General features: G+C 38.7%; 1 protein-coding gene across 3 annotated transcripts in view; it reads right to left on the bottom strand.

The window, feature by feature from the left end:
- Positions 1-20,275: 20,275 nt before the first annotated feature.
- The window catches only part of CWC27 (CWC27 spliceosome associated cyclophilin), a 132,969-nt gene continuing 129,630 nt past the window's right edge, over positions 20,276-23,614 (bottom strand). For all 3 annotated transcript variants that reach the window (XR_003989301.1, XM_030471101.1, XM_030471100.1), the window contains one exon: positions 20,276-20,691. Coding sequence is in view for 2 of the 3 variants with exons in the window: in XM_030471100.1 (XP_030326960.1) it covers positions 20,529-20,691 (163 nt within the window). In the remaining variant the exon portion in view is untranslated. The remainder of the gene's footprint in view (positions 20,692-23,614) is intronic.

A 23,614-nucleotide genomic window follows, 5' to 3' on the forward strand; every position in this document is an offset into this window, starting at 1 on the left:
TATGAAAAAGGAATAACTTAGTCCTCCTCTGCCTAGTGCATCTAAAGTGGCATACATTTAGGTAGATACCTAAAACTAAATGTAGTTTCTTAGTAACTTTTCTAAGTAGTTATTGAAAGGCAAAGGTGGGGGATTTCAGGAACTAGGTTTTGATGGGCATCTAAATTGATGCAACTCTTGTGCTTCCTTATGAGCCTAATATACTGACTTCCCCTGCACTGATAGTAGCCATAAAATACTTCTCTTTGCTTGCCTGAAGTTCAGCCTTATAGCATTTTCCGGTGTTTATGCTAATTCAATGAGATTATGAATGGGAAAATAAAATCTGATTCACTGTACTGGAGAGCTGAATGTTCTTGGGAAACTTAAGTAGCATTCCAGCAATGTCAGAAACTGTTTTAACAGGGATAAATCCTGAGTATAAGCAGAATATAGTAGCAAGGGTTTTTTTCCTTTTGTTTCCTTTTTTTGTTGTTTTTAGGATATTCCAACACTCTCTCAGCTTCTCTCCCCTCTGGGGTAAGCTAAGCTATGCACTTTGGAAGCTTGGGAAGGAACAATAAGATTTGATGCATGCTTACACAAAACAATTCATTTAATAGCTGAAGGGGATAGTGCTGTAAAAGTAGCATGATTTATAAAGCACAGGGTCAGCTTTGGAGTTTCTGAAGCCCTAAGCAATGGATGATTACAGTGCACCAAATGGGATCAGAGATAGCAGAGTTTGCACCTGCAGTTGCGTTTTCAACCTTTGTACTCTGTGCCATTGATCGCTCAGAGGTCCCTGAGGCTGTCCAAGATGGTATGGTGTGACCTGGTAAAATGAAAAGTCAAAATATCAGGTAAAAACAAAAGAGCAAAGAAAAATTGTCTGTGTGGAGGAGGTGTGTCAGAAGTAGAATTAACAGCTAACTATTCTGAGTCAAAAACCATCACAGCTCTTATTTGTTTTTGATCTTATTGCAGATAACCAGCAAGTGTGCTCCTGACTGTTGTGTAGCACTTTTAATGGCATCTCTGTCAATTTCTTTGTCCAATCAATGCTTTGAAAGACAGTGAGGAAATGGTATGAATAAAGAGTAGAGAGCCAGTTCTTAAATTCTTAGCATCTAGTAAGGTTAACTGTGTGGTTGTGAATATGAAGATATTAAATGACAGACGGTGGCTATTCAGAATGGAGCTGTCCTTATAAATTACTTGGGATGCTAATATAGCTATATTTTTCCATTTTCTCAAAGTCTTTACATTTAAAAGTTAGTGGCTTTGAACTTCCAGCATTCTTCTTACCCATGTGTCCCAATTTTCCTGATTTGGTGCATTTAATAATTTTCGCAGTGCTGCTTTTGCTATCCTATATTTCAAGACTTTTTTTTTCTTTTTTTTTTTTTTTGGTAGATGTCGGTAGTGCAAGCTTATTTTAGTTTTCTGATTATCAGAAATGTTCACCATAAGAACAGGTAGACATGATGATTAGGACAGCTAGAAGTGCCACTTTATGAACTAAACATCTCACTGAAACTAAAAATAGTAGTATTTCTTTAAGTTGTTTCACACCGATGAAGTGTGCCAGTCTTTTAACAGCACTTCCCACAGAAACTCTTTTCCCCCTTAGAAAAGATAAATTGTGTGACAAACTCTGGACAAGAGTGTGCACAGGCTTCCTGATAAGAAAGACTTTGAAGATTGTACATTTATTTTGGTATAAAGGCTGTCTTGTGGCTCTGTCTCTTCCCGTAACTGTTGTTATGCTTTTATAAGCTTAATTTTGTTGGAAATACTCTGGGTTTGAAAAATATTCTCAGTGTATTGATTGTATAGTACTTTTCTCAACTTGTGAAGTGGTATGTGTGAAGGTCTTTGAAGGAGTTAGTGGGCAAATTGACTCTCAGCTCCATGTGCCAAATCACATTGTGGCAAGAAAATTAGTGTTTGGAGTAGTTTTAAATTTGGCAGCTCTAATTTTATCCTCAAGACTCTAAGTGCACAAATAGAAAGATGTATGTAGGCACTTTTGATCTTCTGATCCTAGAGGTTTTGCTTTTTTCTGAAGCTATTAATTCTTTATAAATAGAAAATACAAATTAAAAGTACAAATTAATGTTGAGAGTATAGTATATGCAACAGCATAATTTAGAGCAATGAATTTCACAGAGTGTTTTGGGAAAGAAATGGAAGGGATTGCAAGCATCCACTTCCTGCTTTTTGTGTTTTGACCTTAGATAAAATTAACCTCTTCAATGTTTTCTCCTTGTAGCCTGCCTTGACCATGCAAATAATTTCAAATTGTGTGTCTGCACTTATTAAGGGCACTGCCGGAAGTGTCCTTTCAGTGCTGACTCATAAGTCTTTCAGTGGTGTTCTGCTGCTGCTCTGTAGTCTCTGAAGGATTATTTACGTATCTTCATGCCTTGTGGCACTTTTGAAATTGCACTTAAGTGATCAGATGTGTCAGCCAGGTTATTCAATTAACTTCTGCTTCTGCGAGGTTGGAGCCTGCTACTGGGGTGAGCACGTTGATGCTCCACTGACTGATGCAGCTGCTGCATCCTTTGTCAGGAAGACAAAGGATCGATCCTTTATCAGGAAAAAATGCTCTGTTTTGACTAACAGCCATGAATACAGATCTGGGGGACACTGCACGCTACATTCTTGCCTCAAACTCAGATAACTGACCATTACTACATACATCCGTTCCTAGGGTTAGGTGATCAATACTGATGGTGAACAGATATCCAAAGAAACAAAAAATAATGATTTTTGCAAATGTGTGTTCCCTGTCTTCCTTTTCTCCTAATTATTTCCATATCTCATCTCAGCCTCATACAATTTTTTTCTCTTTCCTAGTATTTTCTATATCTGTGCCTACGGCTGAACACATTTGTTCCCTGGCTCCTTGCTGCCTCTATTTAATGTGGTAACTGCATCAATTCTTTCTCCAGCCTTTACTGAAAATCACCCTGTTCAGTAAGCTGTCATAAATCTTTTCTATAAGGTTTTCAGTTCCCCTTTCTTCTGCTGGGGATTTAAGTCAGCTGGGTCTAGTGCTTTGTTGGCTTTCAGTAGTTCTAATTGCCTTCTTATCTGTTTTATGAGTTTAAAGCCTTTCAGCGATTCACTCCCCCAGGCCTAGGAAAACATGCCTCAGTCCCTAGGATGTTATCTTCTTTCCTTTTTTGTGTACTGTCATGAAAAAGTAATTTAGACCTGCAGCATATTAGCCATCTAGTTCACAGTTAGGTTCAAACTAGAATCACTAGTTTACTTCTTTGATCCTCTAGGATTCCTCCTGTATCTTTTCTTTTTGTTTTGATAGCATGCTGCTCCTTTCCCGCCCCCCTGCCTTGTTTCTCTGTTGTTTTTCCATTTAGTTGCTGTCTTTATTTACATGTTTCCTTGTTCTGGTTTTGTCCTGGGTTTCTTTATTAATTTCCTTCTCTGGAAAGTCTGAATTTCTGACAACCTCCTTCTCTTCAGCCTTACTCATCCTGCAGATTCTGCCTCTCCCCCAAGATTTTATCTTTCACTGCTGTTGGGTTTTTTTTTTGCAAAATATCACACATAAAGGTAACTTCTCCTCATGCAACTAAATGGAGATCTGTAAAATTTCACTTGTAGCCATTTCAGTAATTTTTAACATGTATTTCATTGCCAAGTCAATATTATTGCTGTTTTAAAACCTCTCTTTACTAACTGCCTAGAATTTTAGGGCTTAGCCAAAATACCTACTGTTCCTATCACTGTCCAAACAAAATGACAATTGCATTGCTTGCAATTTTAAAAGTTCTTACTGCATGCTCTAAAATTTGTGTGTGGTGTATTCTGTTTTGTTTTGGTTTTTTTTTTTTTTTTTTTGGTTTGTTTTTTTAACTTGTTTTTTAATTTTACAATGGCACTGGTGCTTTTTGTTTGTATGTGTGGTAGCACATTACCTGGTCTGGGAAGGGGGATGAAATGAAAATTGGCTGAGTGCAAATGAATCCCACAGGAGACTGGGTAATGCAAAATCAATCTAAATTATCAGATTTGATTTAGGCATGTGAAAATTAACTACGGGTAAAAGCATAAATTGTAAAAGGTTTAGTTATATTTGCCCTTTCCCTCTGAGATCTGTCAAATGAGGAATAGTAATTTGTCACTTGCAGATGAAACAAAACTAATTAATTTCCAGACACTTTCAGTAATACATCCCCTCTCATAAGCATCTACGCATATTCTGCACCCTTTCACAGTTTGCTTTTCCAGCCTCTATTAGATTTTTTTTTCAATCGTACTGTTTGGACTGACATCCTAAGATCCTGACACTGTTCTTCAAGAGAGACCGAAGTTTGACCATGGGTGAGCCGTCCTGTGAGGTCACTGACATGACCTCTCAGAGGTTTAATCTTTCTGTCCACTCATCCTGTCCCAACACAGGACACTGTGAGAGCACTTGTATGCTTGGATGGAGCAAGGATGAAGCCTTGTCAAGCAGGCTGTTCTTAGTGAGTCTGCCCACATGCAGTTTGGTGTACAGCATGTGCTGGTTGCACTAGCACACTCGCGTGTTGTGCTGCTGGCACTTCATAACACACCTCATTAGTAGCATAGACATAATGCAGAGGCCTCTTCTTTGGTTAATATGGTACTAAGAGAAGAAACCCTTGTCACCTGATGGGGAGGGGAGGAAAGGCATTTCTAAGTGAACATCAATGTCTTCATCCTTCCACTGCGTCCAGCATGGACGGTGGTGAGACTGGCTATTGCCTCTTAGCCAGGTTGATGATCTGTTTGTGTGATAAGATTATTCCGTGGTGGTGGTGGTAGAATGGCACCTCTTCCAGTTAGGCTTGTTTGATGTGGGTTACTGACCACCAGGTACTGGAGAGGCTCAAGCGGCACCAGGGGAAGTTTAGATCGGTTGTTGTGGCCCAGGTGCAGGACCCAGCACTTTGCCTTGTTGAACCTCATACCATTGGCCTTGGCCCATCAATCCAGCCTGTTCTGATCCCCCTGCAGAGCCTTCATACCCACAAGCAGATCAACACTCACACCAGCTTGGTGTCATCTGCAAACTTACTGAGGGTGCACTTGATACCTTCATCCAGATCGTCAGTGAAGATATTACACAACACTGGCTCCAGTACTGAGCCCTGGGCAACACCACTTGTGACTGGCGGCCATCTGGATTTAACTCCATTCACCACCAGTCTTCGGGCCTGGCCAGCCAGCGAGCAAAGTGTACACCCCTCCAATCCGCGAGGAGCCAGTTTCTCCAGCAGAATGCTGTGGGCAAGTGCCAAAGGCTTTACTAAAGTCTAGGTAGACAACATCCATAGGCTTTCCCTCATCCATTAAGTGCATCATCTTGTCACAGAAGGAGATTAGGTTGGTCAAGCCTTTCATAAACCCGTGCTGACTGGGCCTGATCAACTTGTTGATCCCGTATATGCTGCATGATGGCACTCTAGATGCCAAGAATTCAATAATTGAAAGTATGATGAAAAATATTTTGAAAGAATGACTAAGACTTTTTTAATACAGTTTTGTTTTCGTTTATGGGTTGTTTTTTTTTTTTATTTCATGCAGTAATTATATTTAAAAGCTAAGAATGAAGTTTTTTCCTCAGTGACTCCTCGGAGAGGAGCTGACTTTCCATTCAACAGTTTCTAATAAGATTGATAGAGAGAGTAACTTTTTTCTACAGAAGCAATATCTTTTTTTTTTAGTACAAATACAGCTGGAGGTTTGATTTACATCAGGACACATTGTGTGAGCTCTTAGTGGGATTTTTCTCTACCATTAGCTTTTAAACCTGTCTTTATTTTATTAAACATGCATTTATTTCACTTCAGAGAAAAAACATTCGTATGCCTTGCAGTTCAAAAGTAATTTCTGTGCAATACTGAGTACTAAATCTGTGATCTTGCCTTAATATGTTGATATGTGGAGAAGAGGAAAAAGTTTTCAGTAATCTGCCCAGTGACTGTTTCTTCAGCAAACTCCATGTTTGCTGTTTGATGATAACTTTCAGGTCATTCATGAACAAGCAAATCCTTCTTAATCTATTTTTATGGTATTTGCATTAAATCCATTTTATTTATCAAATGGATTTGCTCCATAAAAATCTCCCCAGAGGTCTGTTGAAAGGAAATTCAGAAAAAACCCCTCTAAACATCATAGCAGTGCATGATTATATTTTTTTTCCTCAAGATTATAAAGTGAAGTTTAACGTTTGCAGTTTTCAAGACTGTTTGTTAGTTTTGAAACTACCAAGTACTTCAGAATGGCTTTTATGTCTCTAACCAGTCTACAATTAAAGCTCTGAGCTTGAGAGCTGGTTTCCTTGTAATACCAGGTCAGTACTCAACAGCTGAGACTTCCCATAGTTCTACCTGGATGTGAAAAACAACCAGGATCCAAGTACTGAGCAGGGATAGGTTTTCTCTGGATTCCAGGGGAATGAAGTGCTGTCTTCAAGCACTTAATTTAATTTTTGTTTGTGAGCATGGGCCAGTGTATCATGAGACTACAGCTGCATTAATTTGGATGTGAGTTGAACTGCTTTCAAATAGCGTTGTCCCTGTCTATCTTCTGCCTCCCTGCAGCCAAACTAAGAGTAAGTTTGGTGTGGGTGCTATGGAAAAAACACTTGGAAAGAGAAAAATATCACATTAGTAAAATCCAATCAATAAGATGGAAGGTTTAAAATATGATTTTCTGTTTGGTCTTCCTCCAAGACAGTTTTTGGCCAAAAAAAGAAACGCCAAAACAAATGTAGCTACTTGGTAATGATAAATTCTAGTATCAACTAAGTGAAAATAATATCTTATCAGGCAAAAGAGAAGCAACTGTTTTGGTGCAGTCAGTGTATAAAGAAGTAGTGCTCCTTATCTCTGACACCTAGTGCTTTGCTCTAACAAGAAAACAATTTTTTTTTCAATGCACAGAATCAAAGCAGAAATGAGGTGTAAGCAGACAGAGTAGATGATAAGTTAGTACTGTGTTTGAAGCAGCATGCAAGTATTTCCATCTAAGACAGCCTGTAATGTGCTTCTCAGAAGCACAGCCCAGACTGAAGTGCTTGGTCATGGCCATTTTTTGTTGGACAGGTTCTAAGCTATACTTGGGAAGCAAGGGACTGGTCGTACAGTCTGACTCCAATTCAACCCTGATACAGGACTGCTATCATTCTTTTAGATTGTTAGATGTGAAAAAAGGTTATTTTCTGTAGATCTTACTTTGGAGTGTTTCAGCCTCGCTTGTCATGTTAATAATCTTCTAATTTCAGAAAAATGAGTCTCGTGTATGCCTTTTCGAAGAGGATGCATCCCTGTCTGTTCTTCTACCAGCTGTTTCTTATTGTCCTGGGAACAAAAGTTTGGAGACCTAAGGCACAAACTACTCTTATAATAGCCACATCTGTTATATTAGGTAATGTCCAATGAAAAAGAGTTGAAGAAATGCAGAAATGATCATTTAGTCAGATGATATTGTATCTGGGTCTGAGGAAAGCAATGACTCTGTTCAAGAAGTGTCTGATTTAAGAATGGTCAAAATTTTGAGCATGGGATAAGATCGTCCTACAAAAAGCTTCAATAGAGCATTAAGGACTATGTTGACACAGCAAATAACCACATTCTACCAATATTTCCTAGCTATCACACTTTTTTACTTTTACCTTGTCATGTATCACTCAACTAATTCCCCAGGTTAGAGCAGTATGTGGAAACACCTCTCACCTAAACTGTACTTGTATGTCAGCAGGAGCAAGAAAAGGCAACTGCTTCCCAGTTCAACACACTTACTTATCAAGACAATATGTATTGCTTTTCCTGGATTCTGTTTAATGAACTACCAGGCCCCATTCATGAAAATAAGTTTTTTGATCCTGACAAGATACCAAATCAGGCTATCTGTAGTCTCACTAATGTGCAGAATAAAATCAATATGTGCTAGATTCAAGGGCTAGATGATCGCAAAGACTGCAGTGCACAGAATATATGTATTTGGACCTGCTTAGTTACAACAATTCAAACAGAAGACATATGCTGATTCTGTGTCCAATATTTCAGAAGATAAAACCAGGAGATTCACCCTCAGCCTGACCACTGACAGATTCTGTTTTCACATGCAAGGCTGGGAGGTCTTCTTAAAGAACACCCCATTATCTCACCCTAAGTCCACTTGGCTTTCACGAATGTGAAATGCTGTTTTACATTCACAGTCACCACCAAGTATTTCACACACTTAGCATCTCCCTTATCTTCCTTCTCTCTAGCATGTGGGCTTCCTCTCATTGGCAGTACACTTGACTAAAGTGTAAAGAAACATGTGGAAATCAGTCTAAAAACAATTACTGGAGGTGTTTAACTTCCTTTGTGCAGACATGGCAGATCAGTTTTCAAATGACAGATGAGAACAGTTGTTCTAACAGTTTAATACTTTTCCTTTTCATCCTTTTCCCTTGTAAGAAGAATTATAGCCATTCACATAAGGACATATAGGAAATGAAATTGTTTTAGTTACTGTGTCTAGGTGACACAATTTGCCATGTCAACACAAGTAAGAAGCCTATACAGTTTCCGTTTTTTTAGAAGGGTATCTGTGCCCCTGCTAACATACAAGAATTGAGAATGCTTGGTAGTGCTTACCTCCATCATATCAACTGTTCAGACCCAGAGCTGGATTTTGATTCAGTATGATTCACACTTTCATCCAGCCAGTTTAAAGGACTTGTGGTTTGGGGTGTGCATATTCTTGCAATTTGCAGTCAGAGGTTATACTGGTACTGTTAACAACACACCTGGGGAAAAGAAATGCCCGTGACTGAATGGCTTATCAGGCTTTAAGCCTCAACTCTGTGTTAACTTGGTTCATGCTCCTGGATTTAGTGAACTATAAAAAGCATTCTTTATCTTACACAGACTAAATCATATTAAGGATAAATTGCATTTCAGCAAATACTTTCATTCCAAGGAGTAGATTTTTTCACTTCCTATTATTCTTCAAAACATGGTGAAATTGCACTCGGCTTTGATAGCATGAAAGTACTTTGATTACCTAATTTCCTTCTAATATGTGGTAACATGGCTTGCAGACAGCAGAGAACCAATCTAAGTTTAAACATAGTTTAAATAGATAGTCTGACCTGTGTTGTATGGCATTATGTGAAGCAATCCAGGAAGTACTGCCTAGGTGAAACTACAGCTAGAAGGATCTGCAAGCATGCTGGAGAATAGGACTAGAATTCATAATGATTGCAACTAATTGAAAAAACATACCCCCAAAATAAGGTACAGTTCAATACAGATGAATACAAACTACCACTTTTGGGAATACTCAGTTGCTGAAAGAAAAAAGGACTGCTAACCAGTAAGTTACTAGCAAACGACTTTCACAAGCTGAACATCATTAAAAAAATTGTGTCAATGGAAAAAGGAGAAACAAAGCCCATGCTTGGATAAATAGACAGAGGTGTTGTAAGTTAAAACTCATTCTTCTTAGAACTAGAGTAAAGCTCTAGTCCAGCCTTTTTTACGTACCCCAGGTAAAAAAGAATGCAGGCCAGCTGGGTGAAAAGCCAGAGAAGAGATAATTAAGAGATATACAGAATATGATTGTAAAGGAAAGAACTAAACTAAAAATTTTGGGTTGTTTATTCTAGAGAAGAGAAAGTTGAAAGAAGACATGATAAATCTTCCATTACACAATATATTGCTACAGAGAGGAAAAGGTTATTCATTCAGTGGTATAAGGAGTTATAGGCTTAACTATAGCAAGGGAGATTTAGGTAAGATTTTAGGAAAATACTTCTGAAGACAAGAATACTCATGCATTGGAAAATGTGTTTGGGGAAATGTGGAGTACTGAGGGACAGAGGTTACACAAACCTATCTCTTCAATTTTGTAGGTATGTTTGATTATGTCTTGTTTGCTTTGACCTGAAATCATACTTAGTGGCTATGTAGTTGCTACTTGGAAAACTCAGTGAAAACAGGGTAATCTACATAAGCACAGTCAAGAAAGCATGAAGACAGAAGCCGTAGGAATATTTGTGTCATACAAAGCCCCACTATTACTGTAGCTCTGGTACTAAAGGTTTTTGATTAATTCAGGGTTGTTAAATGAGCCTAGACTTAACTTTTGTTCAGTCAGGTTTGACCTTTGTACAATTCCATCTTTTTTTCCGTGATTAGAGTTGATGTCTGTTGCTTCCTTGCTAACATTGCCTATATTTCTGAGGGGTATAGTGCATAGCCTTGAAACTCTCTTTTTTAGATGCATTGATATTGTTCAAAAAATGTGTACTTTAGGTGTTCAAGGTGGAAATCAACAGATGACTCAGGGCACTGAGTCTTTGTGTGAGATGTCTTTGGACTTGCCCTTCAGCGAAGTAGTTTAACTTATTTTTCTTCTAAAACTACATTCAATGCAGGGTGACCTGGGGCCACCCGCTGTCTGTCCATGACTGTGTGATATTATAGTGCCTTGGCCAAGTAGATCTGAATGCTTGTGGTTTTCTGCTGTCACAGGAGGCCACTACTCCAAAAGCCGCATGGTATTATTGAGAAAATAGCAAATAGTTTGTCGCTATGGAGGCTCTTTCCTTGCCTTTCCCCCTTCTGCTTGGAACATGAGCTAAACCTGTGATCTGGCAACTGAAAGGCCAACTGATATTTATGCAACACAGATCACACCTAAACACTGCAATGGTCACATCTGGGAGAGCAACACTCCACTCTCTGATGCCTGTCACAGTAATATAGCTGCTTTGGCAAACAGTTTACAAAAAGCATTCTCAAAACAAACAAACAAACAAACAAGGTTGCTTACTCTTCTGTAGTTTTTCTCTTGCAGTAAAATCCCCCCCACATTTCTGCATATTTTGGTGCTGTGAGAAAGTGTGGACTTATATGGCTCCATTCTGTAGAGTAAATAAACATTAATTCTTGAATTTTCTATATTGAAAGCATTGGTATCATAAGATATTATATAGTGGATATACTATGTATTGTGAAGCCTCTTATGCCATGCACTTTTACTCAAAATGCCAGGCTGGGTTTTCCTATGCCTATGAACCACAGTTCCCTGGCTAACATCCTTACACAGTGCAGTATTTTTCCAGCTCCTTCCTCAGCCTCTGAGGTCTCTGCTTGTTGTTTCTGTGTCTCCAAATCTTACTTACTCTACCCTAATGAATCTGGTGCACTGAAATTGGATGCCAAATGATTTTTAGGTGCTGTAATATTCTGGTGCATATGACAGTACTTGTCTACACGGTTTTGTAGTCTCAGTCATTCATAGCACGTGAATCAGCTTTGTTCTTGGTGCACTGAAGAGATTCTGACAGTGGGCAAATGGCTTTCTTTAAGGCATAATGCCAGTGTCCTTGATGAGAATGATAGAGACATGGGAACAAACACCCTTTCCAATTTTTAAGTGTTGAACTTTAGGAATAGCTAACTATTCAATGAGATCTCCTGTTATTGCAATAAACCATATTGCTTTCTCAATACATTAGCCTTTTAAACAACACAGTTTACAAGAATCAGTACTAATATCTACACAGATTTCACGACATAATAATATATTGCATTCTCATAATAATTTTAGTCAATAATGATGAATTTGCAGTGCAGGTTTCAGCCCCTGCAGATATTCACCAGAAAAAGTGTTAGAAATTGACTAGAAATAAAGTCTATGAAGGAAATCTGTCATCTAAGAACAGAGCTTGAGAAGAAAGAAACATGCTTGTTTTACTTTACCTTCTAATCGCCTTCTGAAACACTTGGTCAGGTGCTAATTACTTTGGCTATGAAGAGCGTATTGTGTTCACCTCAGTATTTCTAAAAAACTTTTTATCAGAGTTTCTGCCACTCCTCTCCTGTCCATTCCATTGTAAGACTGTAGCTGAGAATATGCTGTCCTGCCTGCTTGTAAAAACTCTTGAAAAATAACCTTTGCAATTTGAATATCCAGGTTGCTACTGAATTCAGATGTATTTCTCACTTATGCGTTCATATTCCGGTTAAGTTCAGGAATTCAAAAAATAATATCAGAGAGGAAAACTCAAAAGCTCATTGCTTTTGTGGCTTTTTTCACTGAGGCCAGATTTAGGCCGAATTGCCAATGATTAGCCTGTACTCTTCAGCTCTATATTATATACACAAGCTGTGTATGAAACAAATGATGTTTTCTTAGCCTCTCCATATAGCCTATTAAACAGTAGTTGGAATACTTCCATCCCTAAAGTGAAACCTTTGGCATAAATAATATTGTCATTTGGATAGGCTAGACATACTTTTGCAAAGTGACCTTGTAAAAATATTGTCTGAGGTATGACTGAGCCTAAATTATATGACAGTGAGGTAGTATATTCTGGTCCCTCCAGTACATGAGGTCTCATCTTGTAGCAGTGAAACCACCCAAAATTAAATAAAAACCAGTAGTGTACATCAGACTTAGAGGTTGAAGTAAGATGTTTGGGTTTTTTTTTAGTTGCAGACGTTTATGTAAACTCTTTATTTGGCAAAGACAAACATTGCTTACTGTGGTTTTTCTGTCTGATGATTTTTGTCTTCATAAAATAAAATGATATGAAATACTGGAAGGAGACTCTTTTGCCTACATTATAAAGAAGTCTGGAATAGTTGGGTCAGAATTACTTTTTCCTCTCTCTTTTACAGCTCTCAAATATTTTTCTGTATCATTCAGGCATACTTTTATTGTTTTCATGTTCTAGATGACAGCATCTTGCTTTCTATTAAAACATGCATATTTCTGTTTTCCTTCAAGGGTCGTTCATCCTAAAAACTGTCTTCCCAGTCCGTAGGGCAGGGGTAGATATTATAGTTGACTATCCCATTTACCAGCTCATGCCCCTGAATTGTTATTCAGATGTTCATGCTCACTATACCATGTTGCCAAGTCTATTCCAGTTCATAAGAACAAACGGGACCAACCCATGCTCTATCATTTGAAATAATTTTTGTGCTCAGTGTGTAAACTTTTTTGTTTGCATATTCTGTAAACGTAAGGGAGAGTAAGTATAGCTGTAAGGGAAATCTTCTTCTGGGGGTTGGAACTAGATGATCTTAAGGTCCTTTCCAACCCTAACCATCTATGCTTCTATGAGTCTGTGATTCTTTAAAATGACTATACATACACTGACTGTTCTTCTCTGTCAGAACAATGTTATTCCACCGAAATAACTTTAGAGATGGAAGAGTGTAATACCTGATAATAGAGCACAGATCATACAGGCTGTTCATACAGAGAAGCTGCAAAAAAGAAGAAATGGGAAAAATAGAAGATCACTTGTGAATCAGTGTCTCTCACTGCTTGCCAAGAATGTAGAGGTACTCAGTCCAAGCAGGTGAAAGAACTACCTTTCGAGTGCAGTGCTGTATTAAAATCTGTTTGAATCAGAAGTTACTTCTGAAGAAGAGCATGCATGATTTTGAAGCCAAGTTTTCAATAGCTGCTGCAAAAACATGATCTTTCAGACTGTGTTCAATATAAGGAGTTTCAGCTTTTAATTCTTTATTGCTGCCAAAATGAAGCTGCCAAAACTAAAAGCTATCCTAGGGCTATTCTATAACTGTCCCCTCTTGCTGCTACAAACAATTCAAAAAGGGGAGCAAGTGTACAGTTTAAATAACCTTATGAATATTGGACTGGACTTTCAACTTCATGACTCTCATTGGCTGATGAATATGACTGTGTTATCTTGCTTTGTTCTACAGCCAGCCAATGTATTTCATAAATTGAAAAAAGAACCATAGTAGAAGCTCTTTATATCAGGAGCTGTTTTCTTTTCCATGTGATCTTCTAAGATGAGAACAGTAGATTTTACGTCTAGCTTCCCTATACTGCAAAATTCCTTCATTTAGATTTGGAGAGCTTATTTATAAAAATGCAACATTTTTTTCCTGATGCACTGAGGTTCAAGAACAGTTTGGGGTGGTTTTTTTTTTTTTTTGAGAAGGTGCTGTCTTGTTTGCAGTCTCCTTTCATGTCTGTAAATTTAGAGTTGTTAAAGTAGGGTCCTGTGAGTTTTTATAATGGTGCTTCAGGAGTAGGAGGTTACTACTACCAAAAAATGGAAAGGGAGAGGTTTGAATTTTTTTTTCCCCAAAATTAGCTTTCAGACTTTTGTACTTCTTTGGGGGAGTACCAGGTAGATACCTATTGTAGGTTACAATTAGAAGATCCTTATTCTGTGGTCAGATTTTTCTGAGTAGCAGACACTTCATACTTAATCAAGTAATGTCAGTTTAGTGTAATAGTCTGGCATATTAGGTATTTCTAGCAGCTTCCAGCTTTCATCCTGTGTGTATGAGCTAAAGGTCATAGCAAATATCAAGAGTGAACAGAGAAAGAACTTTTGGTGTAGTGTTGTAGTGCTAATTCAGTGTGTGTTTCGGGAATAAAAAAAGTGAGATATATAGAGAAACTATTTTAAAAACAAAGTTAAAATATCAGTTATAATTCTGCTCACTGAAGCTCTGACTTCATTGTTTTTGCATTTGTACTATGTACAGAAAGTACATATGCACATAATAAAATAAAAATGCAGCTCCAGCTCAAGTGTGGCTTTCCTAAGGGTGTACAGATTCTCCAGCTCTTCATTCACAGAGACATAAAGATAGTTAACAGAGGACAGAGGGACAAAGCCTAGCTATGAATGTAATAGCTATCCATTTTGAAAGGGGATTACCTTCAGCAATAGTGGCTGACAGGGAAGGCATGATAACGAGAGACTGTGGTGGTGAAGTTTGAGGAGGCAAAAGGCAATTGAGATGCATAAGAAAGACCTGCTCTAGTGTGCAGTAGGTTTTTAAGTATATTCTTCCAATCTGTGTCTTGAAACTTGTGCCATGTGAGAGGGCTCTAAAAAAAAAAACCAACCCAAAAGCTGTAAAATCAAATGGAAACCCACACCTGTACTGGATAGTGAGTGGAAGAGAAATCCTGTCAAGAACAACAAGTATTTGCTTCACAGTACTGTGAAAAAGAAAATTAACTTAGGAAGTGACCAGAGGTTATCAAACAAAGAGCCCCACTGTGGATACAAGGTTTCTGTTTGTCTGCATGAGGAATTTGTGACTAGAAGGCTGGAATGTGGCATGTTTGACCAGCATAACTTACGGGGAATCACTTTATGGCATTAGACTGGGCAGGAGTGTGTTATCGAAGGATGATCATCTGCATTTAAAAATGGCATGAGTGGACAGAGATGAGCATACGCTCACCAGGATACTTTCTGGTCTGAGGTGCTCCCTAAGAAGGAAGGTAAATTAGCTGTTGAGCTTAGGTAACGTAGCTGCTGGAAGAGGAGGCCACAGGAGCAGCAACAGCACTGCAGTATGGCAGTTCATCCTACCCAACCTGAATGGCTTCACATGTATTCTGTGTAGCAGGGAGAAGCAGGAAGCTGGAGGCCACTCTTCCAGGTTCTGATGGGTTCTTGTCGCCAGTACTCCCAGTCCTTCTCAAGGAACTTCAGTGTCATCTGTTCCCAATGTATGTCCTGGCTGTGCTGTGTGCTCAGCCCTATCTGTTTAACTTGTGACATTTGGTAGACGTTCCTGGTTGGTCTAACGCTCTACGGCAGGATAAGAAACATCTGGAGATGTGGTCTCACTTTTCAGTTTACATCCTTTGTGCTGTATATAATTCAGCAGGAACCTTATAAGTGTAGCCACTGTAAAATCAGCTCGTGTTTTGTAACAGTGAAAGATGTAACCACCTCTTACTGAGAATACACACATAAGAGTCCCTTCATCTAATGCCCCACGCCTGTCATCATTTAAGTACTGACAGAGAAACATGTCTCTGCCAGAATGAGGCAGAGTCTGGAGCTATCCGTTCTGTCTGAGGCTGGGTTTCATGTCGCCAAAACACAACTTGTCTCCTGCAAACTTGAGGTCCTCTAGATGAAGGCAGTTAACACTGCTATTAGAGTTCAGACACCCTTCTACTGCAGAAGGAAGACAGTATGGGAACAACCCCTTCCCAAAACCTGCTGATGCTGCAAGCCAGCAGCTCGGGGAAAGCTACATAATGTGGCATTGCAGACTACACCCCTAGCAGCCTAGGCGTAGCAGATATTTGGCAGAAATAAACCAGCTTCAGTTGTATTTCAGGGTTTTTTTTAGCTCCAAAGCAGAAAGGGCACATTGTACTAGCTGTTGGCATCACTGACAGGATTCATGAGGCAAGCCTTTAAGCTGTTCTTGAGGATCTTGCTATTACCATATGTGGCCTAGAAGGACCTAATCTACTTGCAATCCAGCTGATCCTGAAACTTTTTGTTTTGTCAACTTTACCAACAGAATATCCTGTGCCGGGATATTAGATTTTCACCCTGCCGTAGTGTATTGAAACTACAACCAAGCTGCCACTAAAAATAGGTAGTCCTGGTGTTTGTGCTCTAGCTCAAAATTTAATCGTAGTTTGACCTTACACCACTTTTAGCTTATTGAAATTAGTAATCAAAAAAGCAGGTGGCAGTGGTGGTGAAGCAGAACGTACCCTGCAATTTTAAACAGTGACTTTTTCACATAAACTATTTACATACCAGCATTGTGGTGTGCACCTTCAAGCTGGGTGATCTGTGTACATAATTGACACATTTTAGGAAGGAAAACTTCACAAGGAAGTGTCAAACCACTGATTTTGGTATTAGTAATGCTTAGACAAATGTTCCTAGCTATATATAATGACTATGTAGAAATTATGCTCATATGTTTATACAAATAGGTGTGGTGGAACATGGTGCTGCTAAGTAAAAAGATTCAAGAAAACATACCCAGTGAAAATGTCACTACCGTAGAACAAATTCTTTCTACAGACACAAAACCAATTGTTCTTTCAGTTTTCAGCCACTAGCCTAGTACAAGACTTCTGCTTCACAGAGAAGGGGACAGCTGTCCCCATTGCATTTGCCGCTTGCTTTTCAGTACTGACAAATAAAAGGTGTAATTCTGTAATTTTATAGTCTACAATACTGCAATCCTGTAGCATCCAATATTTCATGTAACTATAGCAACACCAGGAGATGAGTGAAATAGGCGTGAGTTAAAAGATGCTTCTGCTAGCCTAGCAGTATGGGAAAGAGGCAGGACTGTTGCTGGCAGTTTGAGAGCTAGCTGTGATACTGAAAACTAGTTGCTTCAGAGAACTGCCACCATTTCCACCTCTTTCTTCAAGTTTCTTACTCTGGTGTTGAGTTGAAGGATAGTTACTTGAGGGTGTGATTCTGCAATCAGCTTTTCATAACTGTACTCCAGACAACTCCTAAATGAAATGCAGAACTACTTCTGCCTTAGTGAAATCAATACTTAGACACCTTAGCCCATTTTTAAGTGATTCTCAGTTGATTAGCTGAGATCATCTGTCTGCTAGTTTTAACACATTTCTAATGTTCTCATAGTGTAGTGTATGTCAGTCCCTAGTGCTAGCAAATTTTTGTCACTGGGTTGAATGAAGACAAAATAGCAACAGGGATGCCTATTACAATTGCCTTCCTTAAAAATGGAAGGTGACTTTACCACATAGGCATGGTTTCTTTCCTACAAGCATAGGAAAGAACTTTTTCTTTTTCCTTTTGTTCTTTCCCTAGGGAAAGAATAAAGGCAGATCCTCTCCTTTTCTTCAAGAAATATTGATTGGCATTAATACAGATGAACTGAGAACTCTGAGAGAAGCTTATTCAATGAACAATGTGAAACAGTACATAAGGCTGGTAAGCCCTGAAGATTAGTGTCATTTGTAACAATCAGTTATAATTATTAAAAACTCTTTAGAAGCTCTGTGTTTCTCGGAAGTGACTATTATAAAATACTTCTATCCCATAGACAAAAAAAAAAAAAAACAAAAACAAAAAAAAAGCTTGAATTCATTTGTTTGTAGCATTTGTCATTGATGCTCCCTCATGGTGAATTCTGCCTGCAGAACTTCCATGCCAAGCCCCTGTGGTAGAAGACTGATTTTAGACAAAAGTACTCAAAATATCTTCACAAAGCATTTAGCGTGTGCCACTTCCAGCTGTCCCATCAAGGTAAAATGGATTTTCCATTCACAATCACAATAAAATTGAAGGATTTTGATCCAAATATCCTAACCCTTATGTAGGTGATTGGTACAAAGAAAAATGCAAACTTCCAGGGAAATAGGTCCCAACTCTCATTTAAAAAACCCTCTTAAACGAAACCCTACTTTCTTTCCAAAAGGCTTTCTTCTTTTGTGTCCAGGTAGCCAGCCTTAGTGCAAAGCACATGCCAGCTTATTACTGGGAACCTGGGCTTAATGCAGTAAGTGTCCATTAACTCTTTAGTGATATTCATTAGAAATTCAACAGTCTTTCCGACTGCTGCTCGAGGTAAGCGTCTTTCCACTGGGACCAGCCCTTATGCTCTCCTAGCACAAAGGCTAACAGTGTAGTACTTGGAACTAGCTTAAACAGGCAACACATTTGGTTTCAACTGTGGCATTAATTACATAAGATACATTATCTGTGGATAAGTGTTTACTGATTTTCAGTACGCACTTTGCTTATCAAGAAAATTTCATTATAGTTACTCTCTTGTTCTTGTGATGTTATCATCAGCCCTCTGTCAGGTCCAGCGCTTCAGACCTCTTCTACTGAGCAGAGCCCTAAACCCTGAGGTAAGCTCTTCTCCCTGTGCTTGTCTAGTCCTTAAAAACAGGAATCATCTAATACAGCACACAGAAAGCTGCTGCAGGTAGCTGGAAAAAGATTTAGCTGAAAGGGGAGTTAGTCAGCTTGCCCACTGATTGACTCATGCATCGTACATTAGCTTACAGGAAAAATACGTAACTTGAACATTTTTCTATTACAGGGGCAGTAGCTGTCTACTGGAATTGATCTCATTTCTTTCTAGATCTAGCCCTCACTTTCCCCATTCTGATCAACTCTGCCAACATGCACACACACATCTCTCTTCTTCCTTTCCATCTCATCAGAATGGAGGTTTGATATGCTCATTTCCTGTAATGAGTGTTCTAAAATTTTCTCCACAAAGCAATGAATAGCAATAACAGCATGTGACATTAGATTTTGCCAATAGTAGCCTGACCAAAAATGACTTAATGGTTAAAAAACTTTGACTCACTAGTTTGTGAATGGGCATGTTTAAGAATGTAACCCCTCTTAACTTCTTCACACCATGGTACAATATAACTCACTCAGGCTAAGAGGAGGATAATGACAGCTTTATACAGGATCTCACATCACACCTCCAAGTTATCTTCTTATCTCAAAGGCTGTACCATGCATTAAAGCAATAGTCCGTATTAATCTAACCTCTGACATTTAGGCCATATTAACCCACCAATGCAGGTTTATGTATCTCACACCTCAGACCCTATCAAGAAATTTGGCAGTGGCAGCTTGATAAGGACACCATACCTTACTGAACTTGTTCTAAAAACAACATCAGCAAAACACTCCTGTGGTTGCACTTTCTAATGACCTTGCTCACTTGTGCTCACTCTTTTTTAGCTATTGTTCATATGGGTAGTCCATACTTCCGTGGTATCACAAATGCCGTAAGGAAGGAGAACTGAAAATTCCCATTTTTTCTGTAAAAATATTAGTACACAAGGGGAAAAAAATCCGTGCAAAGTCTATAAACTGGAAACTTTAGCTGTTCATTTTTAGATGGTAAAATAATCATTAAAACCTGGGTTATGTTTTTAATGAGACTCATCACAATTTTTTTGTTTCTGTACTGGACTAATTAATAAACAAATCCTCATTATCAGCTACTTAACAGTGAAAATTCTACCAGAGGGATGTTTCTGGTATTGTGACAGTTTAAGCAACCACTGCAGTACATTCAGATTCAGTTCTTGTTCATGTGGTGCACATAGTGAAATAACACTCCTAAAATTACGTGTTACCCCAGCTTCCCAAACTGGGAATCTGTGTTGGAATATGTCTTTCAAAAGAAGAATAATATAACCAAATTCTCAAATTAAACATAGTTTGTTTCAAGAAAGCTGACATCATTCTAAGGAGTTCTGCAAGTGCATCATCATAACCCTGCAACAGTGGTTCAGGCAGGCAGTGTTTATTGCTGTATGTTTATATGCCTTTTCAAAAAATAATAAAAATAATTATGCTTTCAGAAAATCTTAGAAGTCTGTAGATGGGGTTTCAGGTTTCACCCTTACTTACATAAATTCTCATTATTTTGGAAACTTTCTGATTGCCATATGTTGACGAAACAGTGATGGTGACTATAGCAATTGAAAGTACAGACGAAAGTCAAGTCAGCTGTTTTATTAAACATATAATTCTACAAACCTTCAGAGAGGTTGGACAATGAATGCAATGAGAGCATCTGACTGCACAACTTACGGAACAAATGATAGCTGTGCTTCACAACTGCATGACAGGTTCTTGAGAAGTTCTTTTTCACACTTGTCCCATGATATTTTTAGGAACTACAGCTTAGAAAAGAGCCAGTGCTTTACTGCAGTCACTTTTCAAGGCAGCTCTGGCTAGCTTTACATTCTTTTTATCTCCTTTCCTTTTTTTCTCTCATTATCTTCTTGCTTTCTTCCCTTCTCCTCTTAGTTACAGGATTCCGTGGATCATAGATCTCAAAAGTGTCTTCATCCTGCATGCTTGCATCTTTCACCTTTCTGCTTCTATCTTCAAACTGAAGTATATGTGACATCCTACAGAAACAAAACATAGGTCAAACTCAGTGAAAGAACAGAAAGTTGTGATACATAATTATGATGTGCATAGCAAGATTTTAGCACCGTGACTTATTTTTGTGTGTAGCAAAAAAGATATGAGCTGGATTTTTTTTTCCCCTGTTGTTTTTGTTTCTTTCTTTCTTAGCTGACCCAAATATTATAGGGTAACCACCTTTGTGAGGACTAATTTTGAAAAATCCAGCTAGAGTTTGCTGGGTTTTTTCACATGATGAACTCTCATCTTGTCTTCTGCTATTTTACAAATCTTCGCAAATGTACTGACTGTTTTTCCCAGAAACAGGGAGTGAATGTTTCTCAAGTTTTCCCAGTAGTCACTCTGGAATTCCTTTCACTGTTAGGGCTTTACAAAATGGGGAAAGAGCTAGCACGGAAAATGCTTGAAGTAGGTACACAGAAGACCAAAAAGGGAATGCTTCATGTGCTGCTGCTCCACCTTAATGTAGTTCAGATCATACTTTCAATTCTTTGAATAACAGACTAAACTAAATCTTTGCTCAATCCAATGTTCTTTCCACTGTTGATCAGAAATTTCCCACTGTTAGATACTTCCCCATTTCAGCAAATTCCAGTAATCTGAAAAGATCACCACCTCTGAGCTCAAGACATGGGCCCACATTAACCTCAGGAAGTTCAACAAGGCCAAGTGCAAAGTCCTTTTTGCACTTGGTGGGCTGGGGGCAAAGGAACCTGTATCAATACAAGCTGGGGGAGGAAGGGATTGAGAGCAGCCCTGCGGAGAAGGACTTGGGCGTACTGGTGGATGAAAAGCTGAACACAAGCTGGCTTCAGTGTGTGCTCACAGCCCAGAAGCAAACTGTATCCTGGGCTGCATTGAAAGGAGCATGGTCAGCAAGTCACAGGAGGTGATTCTCCCCCTTTACTCTGCTCTGTTGAGAACCCAACTGGAGTACTCTATCCAGCTCTGGAGTTCCTCAGTACAAGAAAGACATGGACCTACCTGTTGGAGCAGGTCCAGAGGAGTTCCACAAAAATGATCAGAGGGATGTAACACCTATGAGGAAGGACTGAGAGAGTTGCATTTTTCAGCCTGGAGAAGGCAAGGCTCTGGAGAGACCTCCTAGCAGCCTTCAAGATAGATGAGGACAAACTTTTTAGTAGGACCTGCTGCAATGGGATGCGGGCTAATGGTTTTAAACTAAAAGAGGATAGATTCAGACTAGATATATGGAAGAAATTTATGCTGGTGGTGAGGCACTGGAACAGATTGCCCAGAGAGGTGGTTGATGGCCCATTCGTGGCAACGTTCAAGGTCAGGTTGGATAGGGCTCTGAGCAACCTGGTCTAGTTGAAGATGTCCCTGCTCTTTGAAGGGAGGTTGGACTAGATGACCTTTAAATGTCCCTTCCAAGCCAAACTACTCTATGCTTCTATAACAACATGGAGTCAGAAGTTTGTTAGCTGTAGTCAGGCAGGAAAGCCTGGAGCTTATCAACTACAGCCTTATTAGCAGGTGTCACTCAGGTGACAATAAATACAGAAGCTGAAAACTAGGAGTGTTAGCCTAGAAAAATCTTAAACAAAACGATAAATTCTTTACTCAAAAGAGAGAGAGATGGGAGGAAAAGGGAAGAAAACCAAACCAAAGATGCTTAAAAGTTAACTGACTGTAAACCTATTGATCTTTACTGACAAGATAGCAAGACTTCTGAATATATAGTTGTAGGAAAGCTGCTACTTATGAATCAAGAGAACAAGTATAAAGTTCATATGTTCAATTAAAAAAACCCCAACAACACGAACAAAACAATCAAAAGATTTTTAGCTGAAAACAAACATGCCTCGGCAAAACCCACATACTATGTTTGTGTTCTGTATTAATCAGTTGCAAAAACGTCTTTGATAGGACAACTTAAAATTAAGTATCCTGAACTAAATCAAGGCTTATGAATCTTTATAGCACTAGATGTCTTTGTCTACAGTCTTTGTGACAGAAAATCCAGGAAAAACAAGTCAGTATCAGAATGAAAGTTTTCTGGCGAATGAAATACTGGTTTATCAGTCTCTTGAAACATGGTGCCCAGAGAAGCTGTGGCTGCCCCATCCCTGGAAGCGTTCAAGGCCAGACTGGATGGGGCTTTGAGCAGCCTCGTCTAGTGGAAGGTGTCCCTGCCCCGGCATGAGGCTTAGAACTAGATGCTCTTTAAGGTCCCTTCCAACCCAGACCATTTTATGATTCTATGTAAGAGTTCCTGAATTAAACATGTTTTTCAAAGAGCTCCAGTGCAAATCTTCATACATAAAGAAAGGGAGGGAGGAAAAACCAGCTCAGTTACTGTAGATTACAATACAGTACTATTAAAGAAACTAGACAAAATTCAAAGCTATAGATTATAGGGGATCTGTTGGAATGCTTTAGAAAAATCTTAAAAACAAAAATTGAGACTTTTCATCCAACTGATTCTTGACATGTGGGTTTCATAAATCTCTTATGTACAGCACTGTTAGCATGCCTGCATGTTATCCTGTCCTATGGAAATACTTAAGAGTTGTTTCCAGTGTACAAAACTTCAGCAGTTTATAACTCTGTACACACTACTAACATGAAAACTTATTTTTTTAGTCATATCTACAATTCAGAATAACATAATGTACCATCAGAGTGACTCATGATTGCGTATTTGTAGTTTAATTATAAAAACATTGTCTCACAGTGGAGGGACTGAAGTAATTTATTTTAGTTAACATGCTTTCTGCATTTGTCATATTCTTCTCAACTTATTAAAGATGAGCATTTGAACATTTTTTGAAGAAACACATACCAAATCACACTATCTGAGACTGAATTAAAATATAGGTCTAAAGAGATGGAGTCATTCTCTGGTGAGTGGTTTTAGAGTGTGTTACATGAGTGTATGTA

The sequence above is a fragment of the Strigops habroptila genome, chromosome Z (genome assembly GCF_004027225.2).
Source record: "Strigops habroptila isolate Jane chromosome Z, bStrHab1.2.pri, whole genome shotgun sequence".
NCBI lineage: Eukaryota > Metazoa > Chordata > Aves > Psittaciformes > Psittacidae > Strigops > Strigops habroptila.